Raw genomic sequence first — 19,272 nt, 5'->3', positions numbered from 1 at the left:
AATTACCTGCTGGAAGCGCAGTACGTGAACCATTGGTGGCACTTGCTGATATCAGATAAAATAGTGGTTGATATTTACTTATTTGGATTTATCTCAGCAGGAAGTGCGGAACTATTTACATCTCTGTCTTAGACATCACTAATTGTCTTGCGTTATATGTATATGTATACATATATATATATATATATATATGACCGTGATTTGTTGTATAAGAGTGTATACGCTACAGTAGAAGATTTGTACACAATTGCTTCTTGCAATACAGCAAAATTTAGGGACCCCTTCTACTGTGTTCTCATTTGAAATTTATTGGATGTTACTATGTTCAGATAATATTTCAGGCGTTCTTCACTAGCAATCTTGAACTCATCGCCATGCCATTTCATTTGTATTCCTGGGTGGCCACTGGCCAGGGGATGGTTACATTTACATTTACATTTACATTTGTCGAACAAATTGTGTTATTGTAAAAAGCAATGCCATTTTTAATTGCGGTAAACTGCATTATTCTTGCCACCACCTACTTCATCTCTGCAAGAGAGAAACATAACCGTTGAAATTTATGTAACACAAACATGGGATCCAATGCAAGTTAAAGATCCTTATTACCAAACACAAAACCACACACCCCGCACAGTTCAAACAAGAATAACCACCATGAACTAAAGAGAAAACATCATCTTCTTCAAGCATAAGCGTCAGGGTTTTGAACTAGGTAAGCCTCCACAGCTTTGTAAACTCCCAAGGCCTTCTCCTTTCCTTTTTTTATGTCATCCTCTTTAAGTGAAAAATAGCCCTTGGTGTAATACGTGCTGGTCACCGTAGATAATGCACCACCATCCAGTGTCTCTTCTAACTTGATTTCATGTGTAATTTTCTCGAGTACTGGACTCTGTCAAGTTATCGCCTTCAATCACAGTGTAGTTGTAAGTATAGGTCTCTTCGTTCAGCTCGTCGATCCTGTACTTCAACGTTTTGAGATTGCTACCTGCAAAACGTGATCAATCCTTTAAATGGGTTCTATCAAAGTGTTGGTATCCAAATAACATAAAATGTTCAGAACATAGAGTTTTTCACTCTCTCTTTATAAAAGCCTTTTTGACGTTGAAATAATTACCATTAGCAAAGTTGATTTGTTTAATGCTTCCAGGTCCACCAGACCACCACTGCCTTCAATGAACTCCATGCTTTCGATGACCTGAGGCAGGATCTTCGGGATGAAGTTGTGGGGGTCCACGATCGAGGATTTGAAGATTCTTTTTGGAGAAATTAAACTGCGTAAGTATGCTGTTCTGTGAATGTAACAACACCCTTTTTTTTTTTTCTTTCGGTTTTGAGCTGGAATAGATGGTCGAGAAGATTATGGCGATGGCGTGCTATTTATAATAGCTTCTTGCATGCTAAAAGTTGTAAACATAGCTAAATATTTAATCTTTTCTGATTCGTGAAGCTTAGCCATGATCAAATGAATATATGCTTGTTTTTGTTCGGTATACATCGAGGATGCATACTGATCCTGCCATCATTCATTATTATTATATATATTATCTTATTTTGTTAAAAACAATGACACATGAAGTCATATATATTCACTGGAATTTAAAAAAGACAACTTTGAGCATCAAGTACAGAAGACAGCGCAAGCAAATCGGTCAAAGCGGGAGAATATTTTGAACCGTCTTCACTAAACCGGAAAAAACTTCAATTAATCTATCTACAAGTATACATACTTAGATTTTTCAATTATGGGGTAAAGTTAATAAATTTAAGAAATTAATATAACACAAAATATATAATAAAAAGTAATATATTTACTTCATAATATATTTTTACAAAAATACTATTCGAAATTTCATACTTTTGAAAATGCGTCTGAATAAAGCTTCGTTATTAATTGTATCAAACAAAGTGTTGTTTTGACTTTTGATGCTGCTTTCTATACAGTTACAACGAATAATACCAATGCTGCCAAAAGATATAAAATAATGTTTATTTGACTGAATTACCATTTTTTTAGTTATTTGCTAGATCACAATTCACAAATCCATAAATTCCTTGGCACTTGGCAGAGCCGCAATAAAATAAATCTGAAAGGAATTAATTATTTCTTGATATTTTTTCATGAAAGATTATATATTTAATATTATGTTTTCTATTTATATGTTTAATATATTTTAAATTAGGAATTGCTTTGATTTGAATTGAGATAATATAATATTCTTAGATTTAAAATATGGTTGATTGAGTTAATTATTTTGTAGGAGATTTTATGCATTTATTATAATATATCTTTATCTTCTAACTTATCTTTGCTTCTTTATCATTGTAGATTCAAGTTTGAATTAAGGAAACAAGATCAAGACTCTTTTTGGAGATAAGTTGAAACGCTTAAATAGAAGAAAAACGTAGAGATCTGGGGCTTGGAGAAAAACGAAAGAGCGCAGAGAAGACAGATCTCAAGCAGGAGTGAGACGACCAAGAGAGTTTTGAGCGTACATTGTGAGAGATTTTAGCATACGCATAGAAGATCTGGAGAATCATAGAAAAGCTGAAGGACTCGTAATAGCTCTGGTCATTGTTTTTCGTAGATGCCGTGAAGAGTTTGAGAGCATTGAAGATTGAAAAATGTTGCTCTCGTATTTTGGCATCTAAGGGCCAACTCTATTCTCTTGATTTTATTGTCTACCTTCAGTAGACTTTTAGGAGTTGATTTATTTATTTTATTCTTTATTTTCTCACATGCTTTGAGAAAATTGATTTTTACAATAATTCAACTCTATTCTCTTGATTTTATTGTCTACCTTCAGTAGACTTTTAGGAGTTGGTTTATTTGTTTTATTTTTTATTTTCTCACATGCTTTGAGAAAATTGATTTTTACAATAATTCACTAGTTTTAGGGTTTGTAAAACTCTTTGATTATTTTCTAGTGAAAGTTTTACCCTGACTGATTTGTTTGGTTGCTTATCTATTTTATTCATGTTTTCATAAATTCTGATGCATGTTACTCAAGGTGTTATTGAAGATGCTGTCAACACCTAGTGACAACATGTGAATCTGTTTTATCATGTGCATACTTTTATTACTTTAATACTTGTGCATATTTACTCTTGAGTATTTTTATTGTTGGTTTGCTGTTACTATTCACGTTTTAATATTTTCGCTGCATGTTGTGTAGGATGTTGTGACAACATCTGATTCTGATAATTTTTATGAACCATGATATCCCTTACAAAATTTTTTTCGAACTCATTCATCAACGATCATCCTAATAAAATATAAATTAAATTAATATTTTAAAAAATATATTATACATATAACTAAGTTCTTAAATTTTTTTGCAAGAGGACGATTGCACAAAACTGTTTAAAAGAAAAAAATCATCATATTCCACTCGTCCCCGTTCACCGACATCTTTCAAAGGTCCGTGTAGCTTGGTTGATGGATTTTGATACGATTGTATGGATATATAAATAATATGGTGATTATTAAAATATTTGAGTAAAATATAGAATAATATTGAATAAATAATTACTTGTTTAGTTTAATCGATTAAATTTAAAATAAGGTGATACCATTACATTTTTATCCTTTTCAATAATTAGTTTAAAAAACAAGATATGAACGAAAATATATATCATTATTATTTATTTAATGAAGTGATTGATGTTTGATAAATAATTGTCCTAAGAGTATCTCCAATGCAACACACTTTGGTGTATTACGCCAAAATGGTGTTGCATTCTTTGCTCCAATCCAGCGCTATTTTCAGCGTCAGGTTGGAGCAAAGCTTCAGTGTTGCAACACTGTAGCTTTACACTAATTTTTTTTTTTTTGGGTTTTTTTTGTTTCTAATTTATTTTTTAATTATTTAAATAAATAAAAATAAAATTCATAAATTAAATAATGAGTTTAAATATTTAAATAAATAAAATAAAATTTTAAAAATGCTTAAAATTATTCTGAAAATATATGTAATTAAAATTTTTAATTCATTAATATTTCTACATAGAAAATATTATTTTAGATATAATTGATATTTTAATTATTGTGTTTAAAAATATTGTGTGAAATAAATTAATTGTTGAGAATAAAATAATAAAGAATATTTCGAGAATATTCTTTTTAGTGTAAAATTTAGAGTTAATGAGTTGAGATGCGTTTTGAATTTGATGCAAGAATTACACTATTTTGAAGTTAGTGTGACACCAAAATAGCGTAATGGGTTGAAGATGACCTAAAATAATTGTTCAAACGGAAATATTACACGTTGGATAACATTCTTTAATACTCCCTTGTATAGGTTTCATTTCTTGTTGTCATAAATATATAAACTAATTTCTATTTTTTTGAGGGGCAACTAATTTCTATATTTAATAGTATTTTTAATTTTTTATTAATATATCCCTATTAACAAATTTTGAAAACATGTGACCATTTTTTGAATAAATTAAATAAATACAATATTAGAGGTTTTCTTGTAAACATTGTTTTTTCTGATAATATTTATGTGTGTGGGGAAAAGTGGGGGAAAAAAAAATCCTACATAAGTTTCGTTAATATGCTAAATCCCCACGGTATCGTTAAATTAAAAAGTTAAACCTCCATTTAAAATAAATGAAAAAAAACTTTTTCTTGTAATTAAATTTATCGCTAAAACCTAATTTTTATAAATCATTTGGGAATATAATTTTTTTTATTTGTTCGATTTTAAGTTTGGTCTTACTGTTTAAAAGTTTAGTTTTAACACAATAACTTTGATTTTTGTGGCTCTTATTCCTATTTTGCTGGAGCATTGATGCAGCAGTAGAAAACATTAATGTTGAGTCAGAGAATGCCAGCAAATCCAACTTATATATTCACAATCGGTCCAAAAAAACTATAAATTCAAAGATTCTGTACCAAAACAAAAGTTTGACAATTTAATAAACTAAAATCCAAAATACAACAAGTTATTGGACCAAAAAAATTAATTTCGCATTCGCGTGTTTTTTAAGCGATCATATATGAAATTATACCGAAAGTTAGAAAAATCAATAAAGCCAAAAATGATATTTGCTAATTAATTAAAATATAATACGTTTCTTTTTTCTTCGACTATTAATGGAAAATGAAGAACATTTGAATGCTTTAATTTGCTGGAGAGAAAATATATTTTTCTATTAATTTCCATTCAATTTTAAGCAATATAGTTTGAAGAATTTTTTTTATGTTTTATTCATGATAAAAGATTATTCAGTGACAAGTCTGCTACAGCTCACATTAATTTCAACCAATCAGATGGAATTGGAGATTCATTTCCCTCCTCCAAACCAGAAACCCTAACACCAGCAAAATGACTCGACGAACCCTCCCCGGATCCCAGCTCCGGCCCGTCGATTCTCCGCGCCACCTGTACTCGGAGCCTTTCCAGCTTGACCTTCATCTCTTTCAGCGCAGCGAAATCGAGGGCGCCCAGATCCTCCATCAAAGCTCCGCTCGAAAAACTCTCGAGACCCTCTTCAATCTCCTTGCCCTTCCTTTTCTTGGCCTCCAGCTCCTCATTTATTCGATCGCACCGCTCTTTCAACTGCTGCATGTTCGTCCCACGGTCGAAACTCAGCGGATTCGGCAGGGGAAACTGGTTCGAGAAAAGGTCTGTCACATAGTCCACGTTAGGGTTTCCGAAAGAATAGGCTCTGTTGCACTGGGTGAAGATGATTATGGCGATCTTGGCCGCGCACAACGTAGAAAGCTCGGTCGCCTTCTTGAAAAGGCCGTTACGGCGTTTAGAGAAGGTGATCAAGCGAGCATTCTCGTCTGCTATCAATTTCATTTCGATTTTTCTTCGTCCCAGATATTTCCTCTTCCCTTTTGGAGGGGCCATATATGGAGGAAGAAGAATTTGTTGTGATTTGTGTGAAGAAAAGTGTGTGGAATAGCACCAAATTTATAGGCGTTTTGGTGTATGTTGAGTAAAGGCGATGATAATATAGAATTAATGGCAACAAATCTAGGTTGGATTACCATAATACAACTAGGATTCTTTTCAAGATTTTCCATAAATTCTAGGAATGCTTTCCAAAAACTTGGTAAGGACTACATATATATATATATGTGTGTGTGTGTGTGTTTTAACTTTCAAGGCAAATCACATTTTTTGTTTTCTCAAAAAAAAAAAAGGTTCTTTTATGTTCAATTTTGAGTAAGTTTGTAAGATATATTTACATTAGAAAATGTGTTTTGGAACTTTGTTTTGCCTTATTTTAAAAAAAGAATAGGATTTTATGTAAATAGGAAAATAAAATAAAATAAAAGTACTAGGTAAGAGATATTGTGACCAAGAAAAAAATATTCCACAATTTTCATATATGTGGGTTACATAAATATTGTATCACAGATATTATGCTATATATTAACTATGATTTAACGTTTAAAATAGAAAGGAAAATAATTGTAAATTCTCGGTGTTTTCCTACGCGTCGTTTAGAGCAATGGCGGAGCTACATGGTCCCGAAAGTAGGCGACCGCCCCCCTAATGTTCAAAAAAATTTAGTACTATATGTATAATATCTTTTTAAAATACAAATTTTAATGATTGATGCTACAGGTACAACGAAATTCGTACATCAAATCTTACGACATAAAAAAATTCAATACAAGAATTTAATTTATCGAAATCTCACGATACATTAAATACAAAATCTTGCGAAAGCAAAACTCACGACTTAATTGTTGTAAATATCTTTGTACACGATATTTGTTGTACCCTTAGCATTTTTCAATTTTAATTGTACATCCTCCTCCTCAATAACAAAAGAGTCACATCCATTTTGACTAGCACTGAAAAAAGATCATCTTATCTAATATCGTTTTGAAAGATTTTATGATTTGACAAATTTCAAAAATTTAAATATATATTTCTTTAATTGAATGAACACACATTTTTTGTCATGTATATCATGTTTGATCCATCAAATTTATTTTTTTTTTACTTATGATAAGAAATATTATTTCAATTTGCTCAGTTTTATCATCTTATTTCTTTTTAATAGAGTTAGAGCATCTTGAGCACCAATATCATACCTTTATTTGATATATGAAGTATCAATCAATTTTCTGATTTCGCAAAAATTAGCGAGATTGTTAAAAAGATCGTTTTATTTTATTTGATATATTTACTTTGAAAATTGACATTGTTATATATCTGTTGTAACTGCAATTGTAGAAAATGTTTTTTGAATATTGAAAATTAGTAAAACATCACTTCGTAATCATCAGCTAAAAGATGATCAAATAATTGTTTGGTGCATTATGTGTTTGATACAGTTGATAAAGAAAATATTATTTATTATTTTCAAAGCATGAAATTTAAGAGAGTTTTATAGTAAAAAAAAACATATAAAGTTAATATATGATATTTATTGTACAAATTTTTAAATCTATTGAATTCGCCCCATCTGATCGAAAATTTTGAGTACACCACTAGTTTAAACATAGTGGATCTCACAAACGGTCCAGTTTATCCACGGATGTGTGATCACACGTGGAACGCGTTACTCGCTCGCTTTGTAGCACAGACCCTCTTCGATCTACAGTTGATTAAATGGTGATATATAGTAATTACTTGATTCTTTTCTTTTTTTCTCATCGATGGAAAACTATGGGTAGCTAGGAGTGAAAGAAATTTTATTCCTTGATATTTTCGGCCCTTGTATTAATTGATATTATTAGATTTTGCTTTCTAGACAAGATAAAATTTATGGTAAATATCCTGAGTATATATCGATTATGTTACAGATATATTTGCCAAGTTTAAATCATGTCTTGATAAGGTGATTATTTGATATAATATAATTCGATATTATCAAGATTTGATTTACAAGATTTGATAGAGTTTATTTTCTACTAAAATATGTTTTCTTATTCATGTAGGACTCTATATAAGGAAATATTCAAAATTTGAATGCTAATCTATAAAAGGGGATTTAACGCACAAGATGAGAAGAGACTTTAGACGATAATACACTGCGCATACTCTGAAGAATTCTGTTGAAGAATTTGAAGAACTCTGAAGCAAGGTTTGCAACCATCGTTGTTGCATGTCCCCGTGTTACCGTTCGTGTTGAAGATATCAGAGACAACACTGTGGAAACTGTGTTGTTGAAGATCTTTTCTATCTCTTCAATTTAGGCTATGTGAGTTGTATCCAATTTCTTTTATACTCTATTGTATTTTAGGATGCAAGTTTGATTTCTCAACTTGTTGAGAAATTTAGGATTTAATGACTTTTCTTAAAATTACTAGGATTGCTTTGTAAGACTGATTTTACGTTTACTAGTAATATTTAGCCCTAAGGCACCCGTACGAGTTTTTATACTCGTGCAAAATTATTTACTTATATTTTATTTACGCTTTAAATTTTTGCTGCACTGTGTTGTCTGTGGTGTTATCACACAAAGGATATAACCAACCACGTACACCGTTTATTTCAAGGAGTACTAGGATAATTCCAATTTTATTCACCATTTTATAATTGGATGGCGTTTTACCATAATAGGTTTGAATCAAACCACTTGGATATGGTTCTGGTTTGAATCGATTTGAAATAAAATTTATGGTTTTAATTAAATTTAGACAAAAGAAAAACAATACGATATGTCAGACAATAAAACTAAATGTTCAACAGTTGTGCTCTAAAATAACAGTAATATTTAGTTTTGTTCTAAAAAATAAGATTGAGAAGAATTTAATTAGTTTATATATATATATATATATAAATCAAATAGTTCACTTACATAATTTAAGGTGTCTATACATACAATTATGGAAAATTACTTTTTCTGTCTTGAATCTTGCACGTTCTCCATTATATTATCGTATTCACATTTTTAGTACTTCACTAACTTTTATTTTTTTTATTTTTTTTTTAAATGACTCATTCAATTCACTGGCGTGTTAACGTGACATCATCAAATATAACACTAATGTCTTTGAACAAGTCAACTTAATCGGTGTCTCGCTAATATTCCGACGAAAAAAACCAAAATCGGAAAAGTTCAAAATAGTTAAGTAATATCATAAATTGACCGAAAACTGGACTAAAATGAAAATCATACAAGTTATATTACTTAATATGTACTTTTCCGTGTAAATTATAAGATCTTAAATTATTTAAGGTTAATTTACGGTTTTAGTTCTGATTCCTCATTTTAAGGAACCAAAATTGAACAGTATATAAGTCCACTATTTTAGGTTAAGTGAGATCCTACATGCACATCATGCACTGCTCAATGAAGATTTAAGGGTTGAGATCTATCAATACACGTGAGTCCTACTATTTTTTTAGTGAATTTTAGAAATATTGATAAATCTCCACCCTTAAATACATCATTTGGGTAGTGCATGTAAAGACATGATAAAATTATCCCCATTTTAGATCATGTTTTAAATTTAATAACAAAACTGAAAAATGGTTTCGATTTCATATTTTTAATTAGATATTATTTCGATTTTTGTTCCACACCATACATAACATGTATAACAAGAGATGTAGGTACAAAAGATTCTATGTTCATTAGGGGTTGTGTTTGAATGAAATTATTTTGATTTTTTAAAAAAGATTTCATGATTTGAAATTGAAGGGAAAAAAAACTTGGGAAAGATAGGAGTTTCAAATTAATCATTCATAATAATTTTGAGCATAATGCGTACAATCAATTTGAATAAATCCACTTAAAGCTTTCAATCCAAATGTAATATAATTAAGTAACAAAATTAATTGTTCAAAGTTTAGAGGAATTTAATTATTATATTTTAAAATATATCTATTAGTACAATTAATTTTATTTTTCTAGTATTGAATTTTTTTTTTCAATATCCACGGTTGAATAATTGAATTTTAGTAAATTAAAATACTTTTTAATTTACATATGTAAAGACGATACCATATTATATAAAGCAAAAGATGTGTAGAATAACTAACTTAGGTTTCTTCATTACCAAATTTCTTTTCCAAAATATTCATTCCTCGCGCGATCTTACAATATTCTTTTTGTGAAAAAAAGAACAATAACATGAAAACTCAAATACAAAAGAGTCGGTCTCCTGTGCAGCTATTTAACAAGAGATGGGTCGCGCGTCGAGACTCGAGCATTACATAAAAAGTAATATTTTTACTCAAATCAACATTATATATTACACTATTTTTTCATATGATTACTAACGAAAATTGGTACGTACTTTTATGTTGAAAAATAATTCTTTGAACATAAAAAATAAGAATTTTCATAGGTCGAATACTTTTCACCTATAATAGAGATTAATTGGAAAATACAATTTTCATATATCTCAAAGAATAAAGCATGATATGTTTCGATACAACATAAGAAAGATAAAAGATTAAGAGAGATATAAAAGAAAATAAAATATACAAAATATACAAGAATATTATGCATATATAACATAAACTAAATATATTCCATTAGGCTCCTCAAGATAAATAGTGAGGTCTTACTCCTATTTTGACGGAGTGATATATGATGTAGTATCGGAAAGTATTGATGTGAGATCATAAAATGTCAACATTTATGTCATGTATCATGTCAGTCATTGGTCCAAAAAATTATAAATTAAAAGATGGTGCACCAAGACAAAAATTTAAAAATTTAATTGACCAAAACTAAATGCGACAAATTATTGGGAGAAAAATTATTGTCACATATGTTCGCGTGCTTTTTAAGCAATCGATATGAAATTATACGCACCGAAAGTTAGAACAATTAATAAAGCCGAAAATGAGATTTGCAAAAAATAAATGTTCCTTTTTTCCTTCGACTATAGGAAAATGAAGAACATATTTGAAAGTTTTATTTTTCTGTAAAATAAGAGAAGGAAAAAAAACATTTATTTTCTATTATTTTCCGAATATCATTTACAATTTTAGGTACTTTAATTAGCCAAATTTTTATTTCTTTGTTTTTTGAGTAAATTTCTTTTGAGATATTCTTACGGATCTTTCTTCATCATGAGATGAGTCAACTCGAGCTGCTCATATTTACAATAAAAAGTAATAAATTTTCGGTGGTGACTCAAATAAAAGATATGTCTCACGAAATTGACTCGTCATGTATCCGTCTAACGAGAGTTTTTGTGTTGATTTTTTAGCATGTATATATGTTTAATTTCATGACTAGAAAAACAACTTGATAGCTAGTTTTATTCATGATAAAGATTATTCAAAGACAAGCTATATATTTATAGTCTGCCACAGCTCACAATTTCAACCAATCCGATGGGATTGGAGGTTCATTTCTCCCCTCCAAACCAGAAACCCTAAAGTCAGCAAAATGACTCGAACCCTCCCCAGATCCCGGCCCCGGCCAATGGATTCTCCGCGTCACCTGGTCTCGGAGCATTTCCAGCTTCTTCTTAGTATCTTTCAGCGCAGCGAAATCGAGGGAGCCCAGATCCTCCATCAAAGCTCGGCTCGAAAAGCTCTCGAGACCCTCTTCAATCTCCTTGCCCTTTCTTTTCTTGACCTCCAGCTCCTCATTTATTCGATCGCACCGCTCTTTCAGATGCTGCATGTTCGTCCCACGGTCAAAACTCAGCGGATTCGGCATGGGAAAGTGGTTCAAGAACATGTCTGCCACATAGTCCACGTTAGGGTTTCCAAATGAATAGGCTCTGTTGCACGGGGAGAAGAGGATGATGGAGATCTTGGCCGCGCACAACGTAGAAAGCTCGGTCGCCTTCTTGAAAAGGCCGTTGCGGCGCTTAGAGAAGGTGACCACGCGAGCATTCTCGTCTGCTATCAATTTCATTTCGATCTTTCTTCGCCCCATTGACTTCCTCTTCCCCTTTGGAGGAGCCATTGAGGAAGAATTTGGGGTGATTTGTGTGAAGAAAAGTGTGTGGAATAGCACTAAATTTATAGGCGTTTTGGTGCATGGTGAGTAAAGGCGATGATAATATATAATTAATGTCAACAAATCTAGGTTGGATTACCATAATACAACTCGGATTCTTTTTAAGATTTTCCATAAATTCTAGGAATGCTTTCCGAAAATTTGGTAAGGACTCTATGTTTAAGCTTTTAAGGCAAATCTCATTTTTTCTCAAAAAAGAAAATTGGGTCAGTTTGTAGGATATATTTACATTAAAAAAAAATTGTGTTTTGGAACTTTATCTTACCTTATTTTTAAAAACAATAGGTTTTTATGTAAAAAAATAAAAATAAAGGTGCGAGGTAAGAAATATATTTTTGACCAAGAAAAAAAAGTATTTTTAAAATTTTCATAAATGTAGGTTACATCGATATTGTATCGTAGATTTTACGCTATTAATTGCGATTTAATGTTTAAAATAAGATGGAAAAAATCTGTAAATAGTTTGTGTTTTTTTACGCGTAAAATAGACTGAATGGATGCCACGAGCGACCACTTAGTCAACGGACGTGTGATCACACGTGGAACGTGTTGCTCTCGTTGTAGCATAGGTCCAGTACTCCTAACATTGGCAGGAGTAGGGGTGCAAACGAACCGAACATGTTCGTGAGCTTTACGAGCCCGCTCGATAAATATTTGATTCGTATTCGAGCTTATCGAACTCGAGCCGAATTCGAACATGTTCGAACTTTTTTTCGAGTCGAGCTCGAGCCGAAATTACTCTATTCGATAGTTTGCGAATAGTTCGCGAGTCTTAATAAATAATTAATATAATATAATTATATAATAAATATAAATATTTTTCGAACTTTTTCGAACATTTCGAGCTTTTCGAACCATAATATCCGAATAGTTCACGAATAAGTTCGAATATTTCGAACCGAACTCGAACTCGAACTTCATTTCGAGCCGAACTCGAGCCAGAATATTTGAAATTATCGAACTTCGAATCGAGCTCGAACTCGAATATACTCTTATCGAGTCGAATTCGAGCCTTAAAATTTTATCATTATTCGGCTCGATTCGGTTCGTTTGCACCCCTAGGCAGGAGTACACTAGAATAGTTTTGAATCGAACCGCTTGGATATAGTTCTAGCTAGTTAATTTGAATCGATTTCAACTAAATTTTATGTTTTTAAATTTAATGACAAAAAAAATAATGTTACAATGTGTGAGACAATAAAACTTAATGTTTCACATTTATATTATAAAAAATAATTAGTATTTAGCTTTTATTCAAAAATAAGATTAAAGAGTCAATTTAATTTATGTAAATCAAATAGTTCAATTACATAATTTAAGGTGTCTATGAGAATGTAATATGAGAAATTACATTTTCTTAATTGTACGTAGCTTGCAATTCCTTTTTTCTTTTTGTGGTCTTATTATCATATCTATAGTCTTACTTCACTGGCTTGATTTTGTTTTATATATCAATTAGTAATTTTTCAGTGTAGTGTTAATATAACATCAGACAAGATAACAATGTCCGTTGTTAGATTAACATTTTTTTGGTATCACATCAACACAGTGAAGAAAATGACTAAAATAGAAAAAAATACAAATTACCGTACTAATACCGAAAATTCACTGACGACTAGACCAAAAATGAGAATCGTGCAATTTCTATGACTAAATATGTAATTTTTCATGCAAATTAGGGACAATTCTGAGTTTAGTCCCATATCTTTTGGGTAGTTCTCGGTTTAATCCTATATCAATTTAGTGACCCGATTTAGTCCCATATTTTTATGTTTTTTTTTACTCATTTGGTTTCCTTCAATTTGTAGCTAGATTCTAACGGAGAATGTCGAATACTTACTCTTCTTCAAGAAAAGAGCTCATTCCCAATTCCTCGGCTCAAGCCCTAATTCTCTCCTGTGAAAATCGGCCTCCACCATTCATCTGCAGAATTCCAAAGCTTCGAAGCTCGCCATTCTCTCGATTCACCCAATCCTCGCAAGGTCAAGGTAACCATGAACACTTGTTTTTTAATCGATTTTCAAGTTTAACTCTTTTCACCAATCCTCGCACGGGCTTGAATTCACCAATATTTTTACCAGTGTTTTCAGAACCGGACCGGATCGGACCGGACGGTTCGACCGGGAACCGGTTCGGCCCGACCACGAAAACCAAAAAACCGGTCCAACCGGTCAAAACAGGTCAAAACCGGTCAAGAACCGGTTGGACCGGCCAAGAACCGGAAAACCAGTTCAACCGGTTGAACCGATTTTTCGAATTTTTTTATTTTTTTTTTGAAAATTTAATTTTTTTTTATTTTTAAACCTTAGATTTAATATTTTTATATATAAATACATTATTATTTTAAATTTATACTTCATTTAAAAAAATATTTTAATAATTATTGGTTTTTTAAAAAATAAATAATTTATTTTTTAAATAATTTATAACTATAATTGATATTTTAAATATATTTACATATTTATTTAGCTTTCAACTATGTTAAATATATATTTTATGTCTATTTATATAATTTTTGAGTTTTTAAAATTTCAAAATATATTATTTATTATATTAAATTATATAAACGGTTTTTCGGTTCGACCGTCCGGTTAAAACGGTCCGACCGGTTGGACCATTTTTTTAAGTAAAGCGGTTCGATCACCGGTCCGGTTATGAAAACATTGATTTTTACTTAATTTCACTTTCATAAATTCATACGTAGAACCAGTGTTAGTTTTTTCTTGGTTTTAAGGTCCTTAATTCTATATGAAATCCGATTATTCTTGGAATTTTTATTAATTTTTGTTTTTCCCTTTTCACTTCAACTTGAATGCATGACTTTGTCCGTTCATGTGTTGTATGTTAAACAAGATAAAGGGTGGAGATGATTTGTTTATCATAGTTTGGAAAATCAATTTGTGATATTGTATTGTGTTTTGTGAAGTTAAATAGTTCTAGTAAACCAAAAGGGTCGCCCGTAATGTTCTAAATCATTAACTATTTTTTAAATCATTATTGTGATTTATTTTCATTCGTGTAGCTTTTACACAGTAAGTGATTGAGTGAATTTCTAATGTCCAGACAAAGTAATATTTCTCAACAAAAAACACTCCAAATTACGGTAATTCGTTGTTATAATTATCACAAAAAAAAAATTTATGAGGCATTTTCTCAATAATATAATTTTTTTTTTGTTTTTGGATTTAAGATGAATTGGAGAACCAGATCACTTTACAATTAAGATATATTACAATGGAAGATTCAAATATCGTGAAGAACATAATGAATACATCGGGAGGGAGTTCTAAATATTTTAACTCTGTCGATCTTGATAAGCTTGGAATGATTGAATTGTGGGGATTTATGGAAGGGCTCGGATTCAAAGATAAAAAAGTCTTTTAGATTTTGGCACAAAGTCGGAAGTGCTATTAATAAAGACAGGTACTTGGAAAATGATGCGGATGTGTTGAATCTTAGAACTATGTTCCGATATACTATGAGGTTGAAGTATATATTGAACACTTAGATGGTCAAAACAATGAAGAAGATGAAGATGAAAATGTTGATTTTGATAACAATGAGTATGATTTTGTAGAAAATCATGGGTTAGTTGATGCATTTGTTACCAATGAAATAATGATTGTTCATGAAAGAGAAAAAACAGATGATCCGCTTCATAAGATGCAGGAGGAGGATAGTGAAAAAGATGTTTGTGCAGACAGAGACGGTTTGAATAGTATTTATGAGTCTGACGAGGATGATATAAAAAATTATCCGTTGTTTGATCCAAAGTTTTTTAGTTCGAAGAAAAAAAGCAAAATTCACAATTGAAAGTTACTGCATTAGAGAAGGAAGGGCTGTGAAGTTTGTAAAAAAATGATAATATCCGGATTTGGGCTAAGTGCAATGTCCATGTTGCGAAGATGACTAATGATAATTGTTGGCAAATAAGAAATTTTGACGGATGTCACAGTCATTGCGTTCGGGATTTTAAAAACAAGTGTGTGAACTCAACTTAATTGGGAAAGACTTTTGCCAAAAAAAAATCAGCACAAATCCTAAATTGGGACACTATGAGTTTAGGGAAGAGATTTCTATCATGCAGCGGTCAGATTTTTCGAGAAAGACAACCTACGTGGCTAAAAAAGGGCGCTGAAATTGAAAAATCCGATGTTGGGGCAATTGTAGTTTTGAAGTTGACAGAGGATGATGAAGGTCCAATGTTTCAAAGGTTATATGTTTGTTTTTCAGCTTGTAATCAGGGATTTAATAATGTTTTTCGGCGTATCATTGATGTTGATGAATGTTTCTTAAAGGAGGAACATGGTGGGAAATTTTTGTTGGTTGTGGAGCTAGATCCGACTAATAACATATTTCCAAAATGTTATGCAATGGTTAAACGTGAAACAAAAGATAGTTGGACATGGTTTCTTTGGCTAGATGAAGACATTGGTGTTGGCAATGATCCGCATACTTGGACATTTATGTCAGATAAGCAAAAAGGTTTGATTCCTACACTTGAATCTTTGTTTCCTGATGTTAAACATAGATTTTGTTTGAGAAATTTAGAAAGCAATATAAAACGTGATGGATTCAAGAGTGTGGTAGTTAAGATTGCCTTTTAGGCTGCTGCAAAGGCGACAATTGAATTTAAGAATTTCAAGTGCACATGGCTGAGTTGAAAGAAATTGATGCAAAAGCGTATGAATGGCTGGAAAAAAAACCTGCAAGACACTGGTCCAAGGCATATTTTAGCACCACTCCTAAATCAGACATCTTGTTGAACAATATGTGCGAAAGTTTTAACAACTTCATATTAGATGTCAGGGAGAAGCCAATAATTGAGATGCTTGAGACAATACAAAATCTTTTGATGGGCAGATTTCAAAAAACATAGAAAAGGCTGAGAAATGGAAAGGTCGGCTTTATTCAAAGATCAAAGATGTGCTGTAAAAGGTCTATGTGGAGGCTATAAGTTATTAATTCTCCCATGAAGTAAGATAAAATGCATTACCAAATATTGAGCAGGTCTTGCATGTTTAGGAAGTATGATTTGACAGGGATTCCTTGCAAGCACGATGTATGTGCCATTTGGTGCAAAAAAGATGATCCAGAGACATGTGCATCCTTATTATTTGGTACAAACATATAAAAGGTGTTACGAACCAAGAATCATGTCTATCAATGGACCAAAATTGTGGCCTCAATGTGACTTGGCACCCCCATTGCCTCCGGTTTACAAAGAGAAAGTTGGAAGACCGACAAAATTATGAAGAAGGGAACCAGATGAGCCCCCTCCTTCTGAAAATAAATTGAGAGGTGTAAAGAAATTAACCAAATGCAAACTTTGTGGTAGATCTGGGCATAACAAAAGGACTTAGAACCGGACTGAAAACATCCAACAACAAGAATAGGTACAACAAGAGTCCATTACACAGCAAAGCAGTACTAGAAAAAAAACTACAGGTACCGAAAATGAAAAATGATTGTCATTGTATTATTTTTTTTCTTGTTTAAGAAATATTTTGAAGTTGTGTGTACTTATATACAGGTGACAAGAGCACGACAGGTTGGGGTTAATATTGAAGGGAGTTCATGCTTAATATCTTCGATAAATATAAGTTAATTAAAATATTTAATTTAATATTATTCATAATAGTAAAATATATTATTTAGTGCATGGTTGACGTGATTTTTTTTTTTTTTTTGTATTGGTATAAGTTAACCAATCAGTGAACATTCATACACCTGCTTTTGTAAAAGGTGGTGTTAGCTTCACAATAGCCTCACGACTTCGAGCTTCCACAGGTGTTCAAGATAGAGTTGGACAGTCATCGTCTTCACCAGAAAATCCCGTGGTCAATTCTAACTCTTCCCAAGAATCTTTTAAGAAGAAATTATGGGGAGAGACGAGTTGTAGGGAGGAAGTTGATTCATGGTGGTCCGAGTTACTACTACTGCCTTTGTTTTTGGCATGTGGCTTCATGAATTACATATATCTATTTGGTTTCTTTACTGGATTGTTCAAGAAACATTTTTCTGGGCTCTCAAAATTAGTTAACATATTAGTATTTATGTTGATATGTGGGGGAAATCTTAGGTGCTCCTTTGCATCAAGTTTGTAGGATTATCGAAGAAATTTACTAATTTTGTGACTGGCTTCGGGTCTTGTTTAATGATATAATATAATTCTAATTCTATGTCTTTTGTTCAATTATCTTCTTGTTGAATTAGGAGTTTTTTTTTCCTTTGACATGTGTATTGCCTATGATATTGAGCGTTGAGAATATGGGTCCTTCTTTGGTTCTATTGTAAGAATCTTGTGCCAACATCGATGGTTTTTTATCTGGCCTTGTGTCCATATCAGCAATTGACATGATGGGTGGTGCACAAGCAGCCCTAATGCATTGACAGGGTCAGCGACTTATGGACACAAGGACAGATCAACCAGCCTTGATATTGAGCGTATTATAAATGATTGTATCTTTGTTGTATGAATGCTACTAGAGAGATTCTGGATTTTGTTGTTGGACTTCACCATTATTGTCTTTGTATTGTGACTGTTGAATTTGCTGCGTAAAAGGTGAAGTGACACTGAGGATATCTGATCGACACTGATTTTTAGAGATTTTATTAGTTGTTTAATCTATTCCACTATCGCTGCAACCCTCAATACATGACCGTGGTTCTCATTTTCTAAATCTAAGAGTAAATATTTTAGTTCAGCTAACTTTTCATCTTCATTGGATTTCTATTTGAAGATGCGCTAGAAGTTGTACGTGAACTTTCTTCGCGAAATGTAAATGAAGCAGATGCGTGTTGTTTCTCTATATATGCATGAAAAGCTTTTGATGTTTCATTATTGATCTAGAATGATCTGTGAGAAGCACCTCTAAATTTGTTGACTTGACTATGAGCTTCTTCCCATGTCTCGTATACACCAGGTTTACGTCCGACGAAGACAACATACGTTTTTTTTCCTACAATTCACAAAAAAAAAAATCAAAATTGATATTCATTAATTTATATTAAAAAAATTATGATTAAAATAAAAGAAAACTTGAAATTCAAGGGTTCACCACCATTTAGGAAATAGAGCTATATCAAAATCTTGTTTTACTGCAACAAAAAAAAAGAATGTTATTAATAATTAATCAATATGACCAATATATGTAATTAGCCTAAAAAATTTGAATGTGCAAGATAAATTTGCACATATATAAAAGTATGTTCTGAATGTGAAATTATTGTGTTTGCTCTTGATCTTTTATATCTTATTTGAAATTTTCGCAAATCAAGCACCAATAATTTAATTTAGTGGCTTCTAAAAAAAAAAATTTAATTTAGTGCACAAGGAGCTGTATCTTTTGCTTTCATGGATGA

General features: G+C 31.5%; 2 protein-coding genes and 2 pseudogenes across 2 annotated transcripts; all 4 read right to left on the bottom strand.

The window, feature by feature from the left end:
• Positions 1 to 33, bottom strand: part of LOC140890337 (uncharacterized protein At4g18257-like) — a 2,051-nt pseudogene extending 2,018 nt beyond the window's left edge.
• Positions 34 to 685: 652 nt separating this feature from the next.
• LOC140890336 (major allergen Pru ar 1-like) lies at positions 686 to 1,523 on the bottom strand (annotated as a pseudogene).
• A 3,723-nt stretch (positions 1,524 to 5,246) lies between these two features.
• On the bottom strand, positions 5,247 to 5,877 carry LOC140886109 (agamous-like MADS-box protein AGL29). The gene has a single exon (XM_073292615.1). The coding sequence runs from the start codon at positions 5,862 to 5,864 to the stop codon at positions 5,256 to 5,258; it is 609 nt and encodes a 202-aa protein (XP_073148716.1). The 5' UTR covers positions 5,865 to 5,877; the 3' UTR covers positions 5,247 to 5,255.
• A 5,371-nt stretch (positions 5,878 to 11,248) lies between these two features.
• LOC140893500 (agamous-like MADS-box protein AGL29) lies at positions 11,249 to 11,862 on the bottom strand. The gene has a single exon (XM_073302570.1). It carries the CDS (start codon positions 11,851 to 11,853, stop codon positions 11,251 to 11,253), a length of 603 nt encoding a protein of 200 aa, XP_073158671.1. The 5' UTR covers positions 11,854 to 11,862; the 3' UTR covers positions 11,249 to 11,250.
• Between the last annotated feature and the right edge of the window lie 7,410 nt (positions 11,863 to 19,272).

This window comes from Henckelia pumila, chromosome 3, assembly GCF_033568475.1.
Source record: "Henckelia pumila isolate YLH828 chromosome 3, ASM3356847v2, whole genome shotgun sequence".
Taxonomy (NCBI): domain Eukaryota; kingdom Viridiplantae; phylum Streptophyta; class Magnoliopsida; order Lamiales; family Gesneriaceae; genus Henckelia; species Henckelia pumila.
Note: the sequence above shows the minus strand (reverse complement) of the source record. Positions and strands in the feature narration are given on the sequence as shown.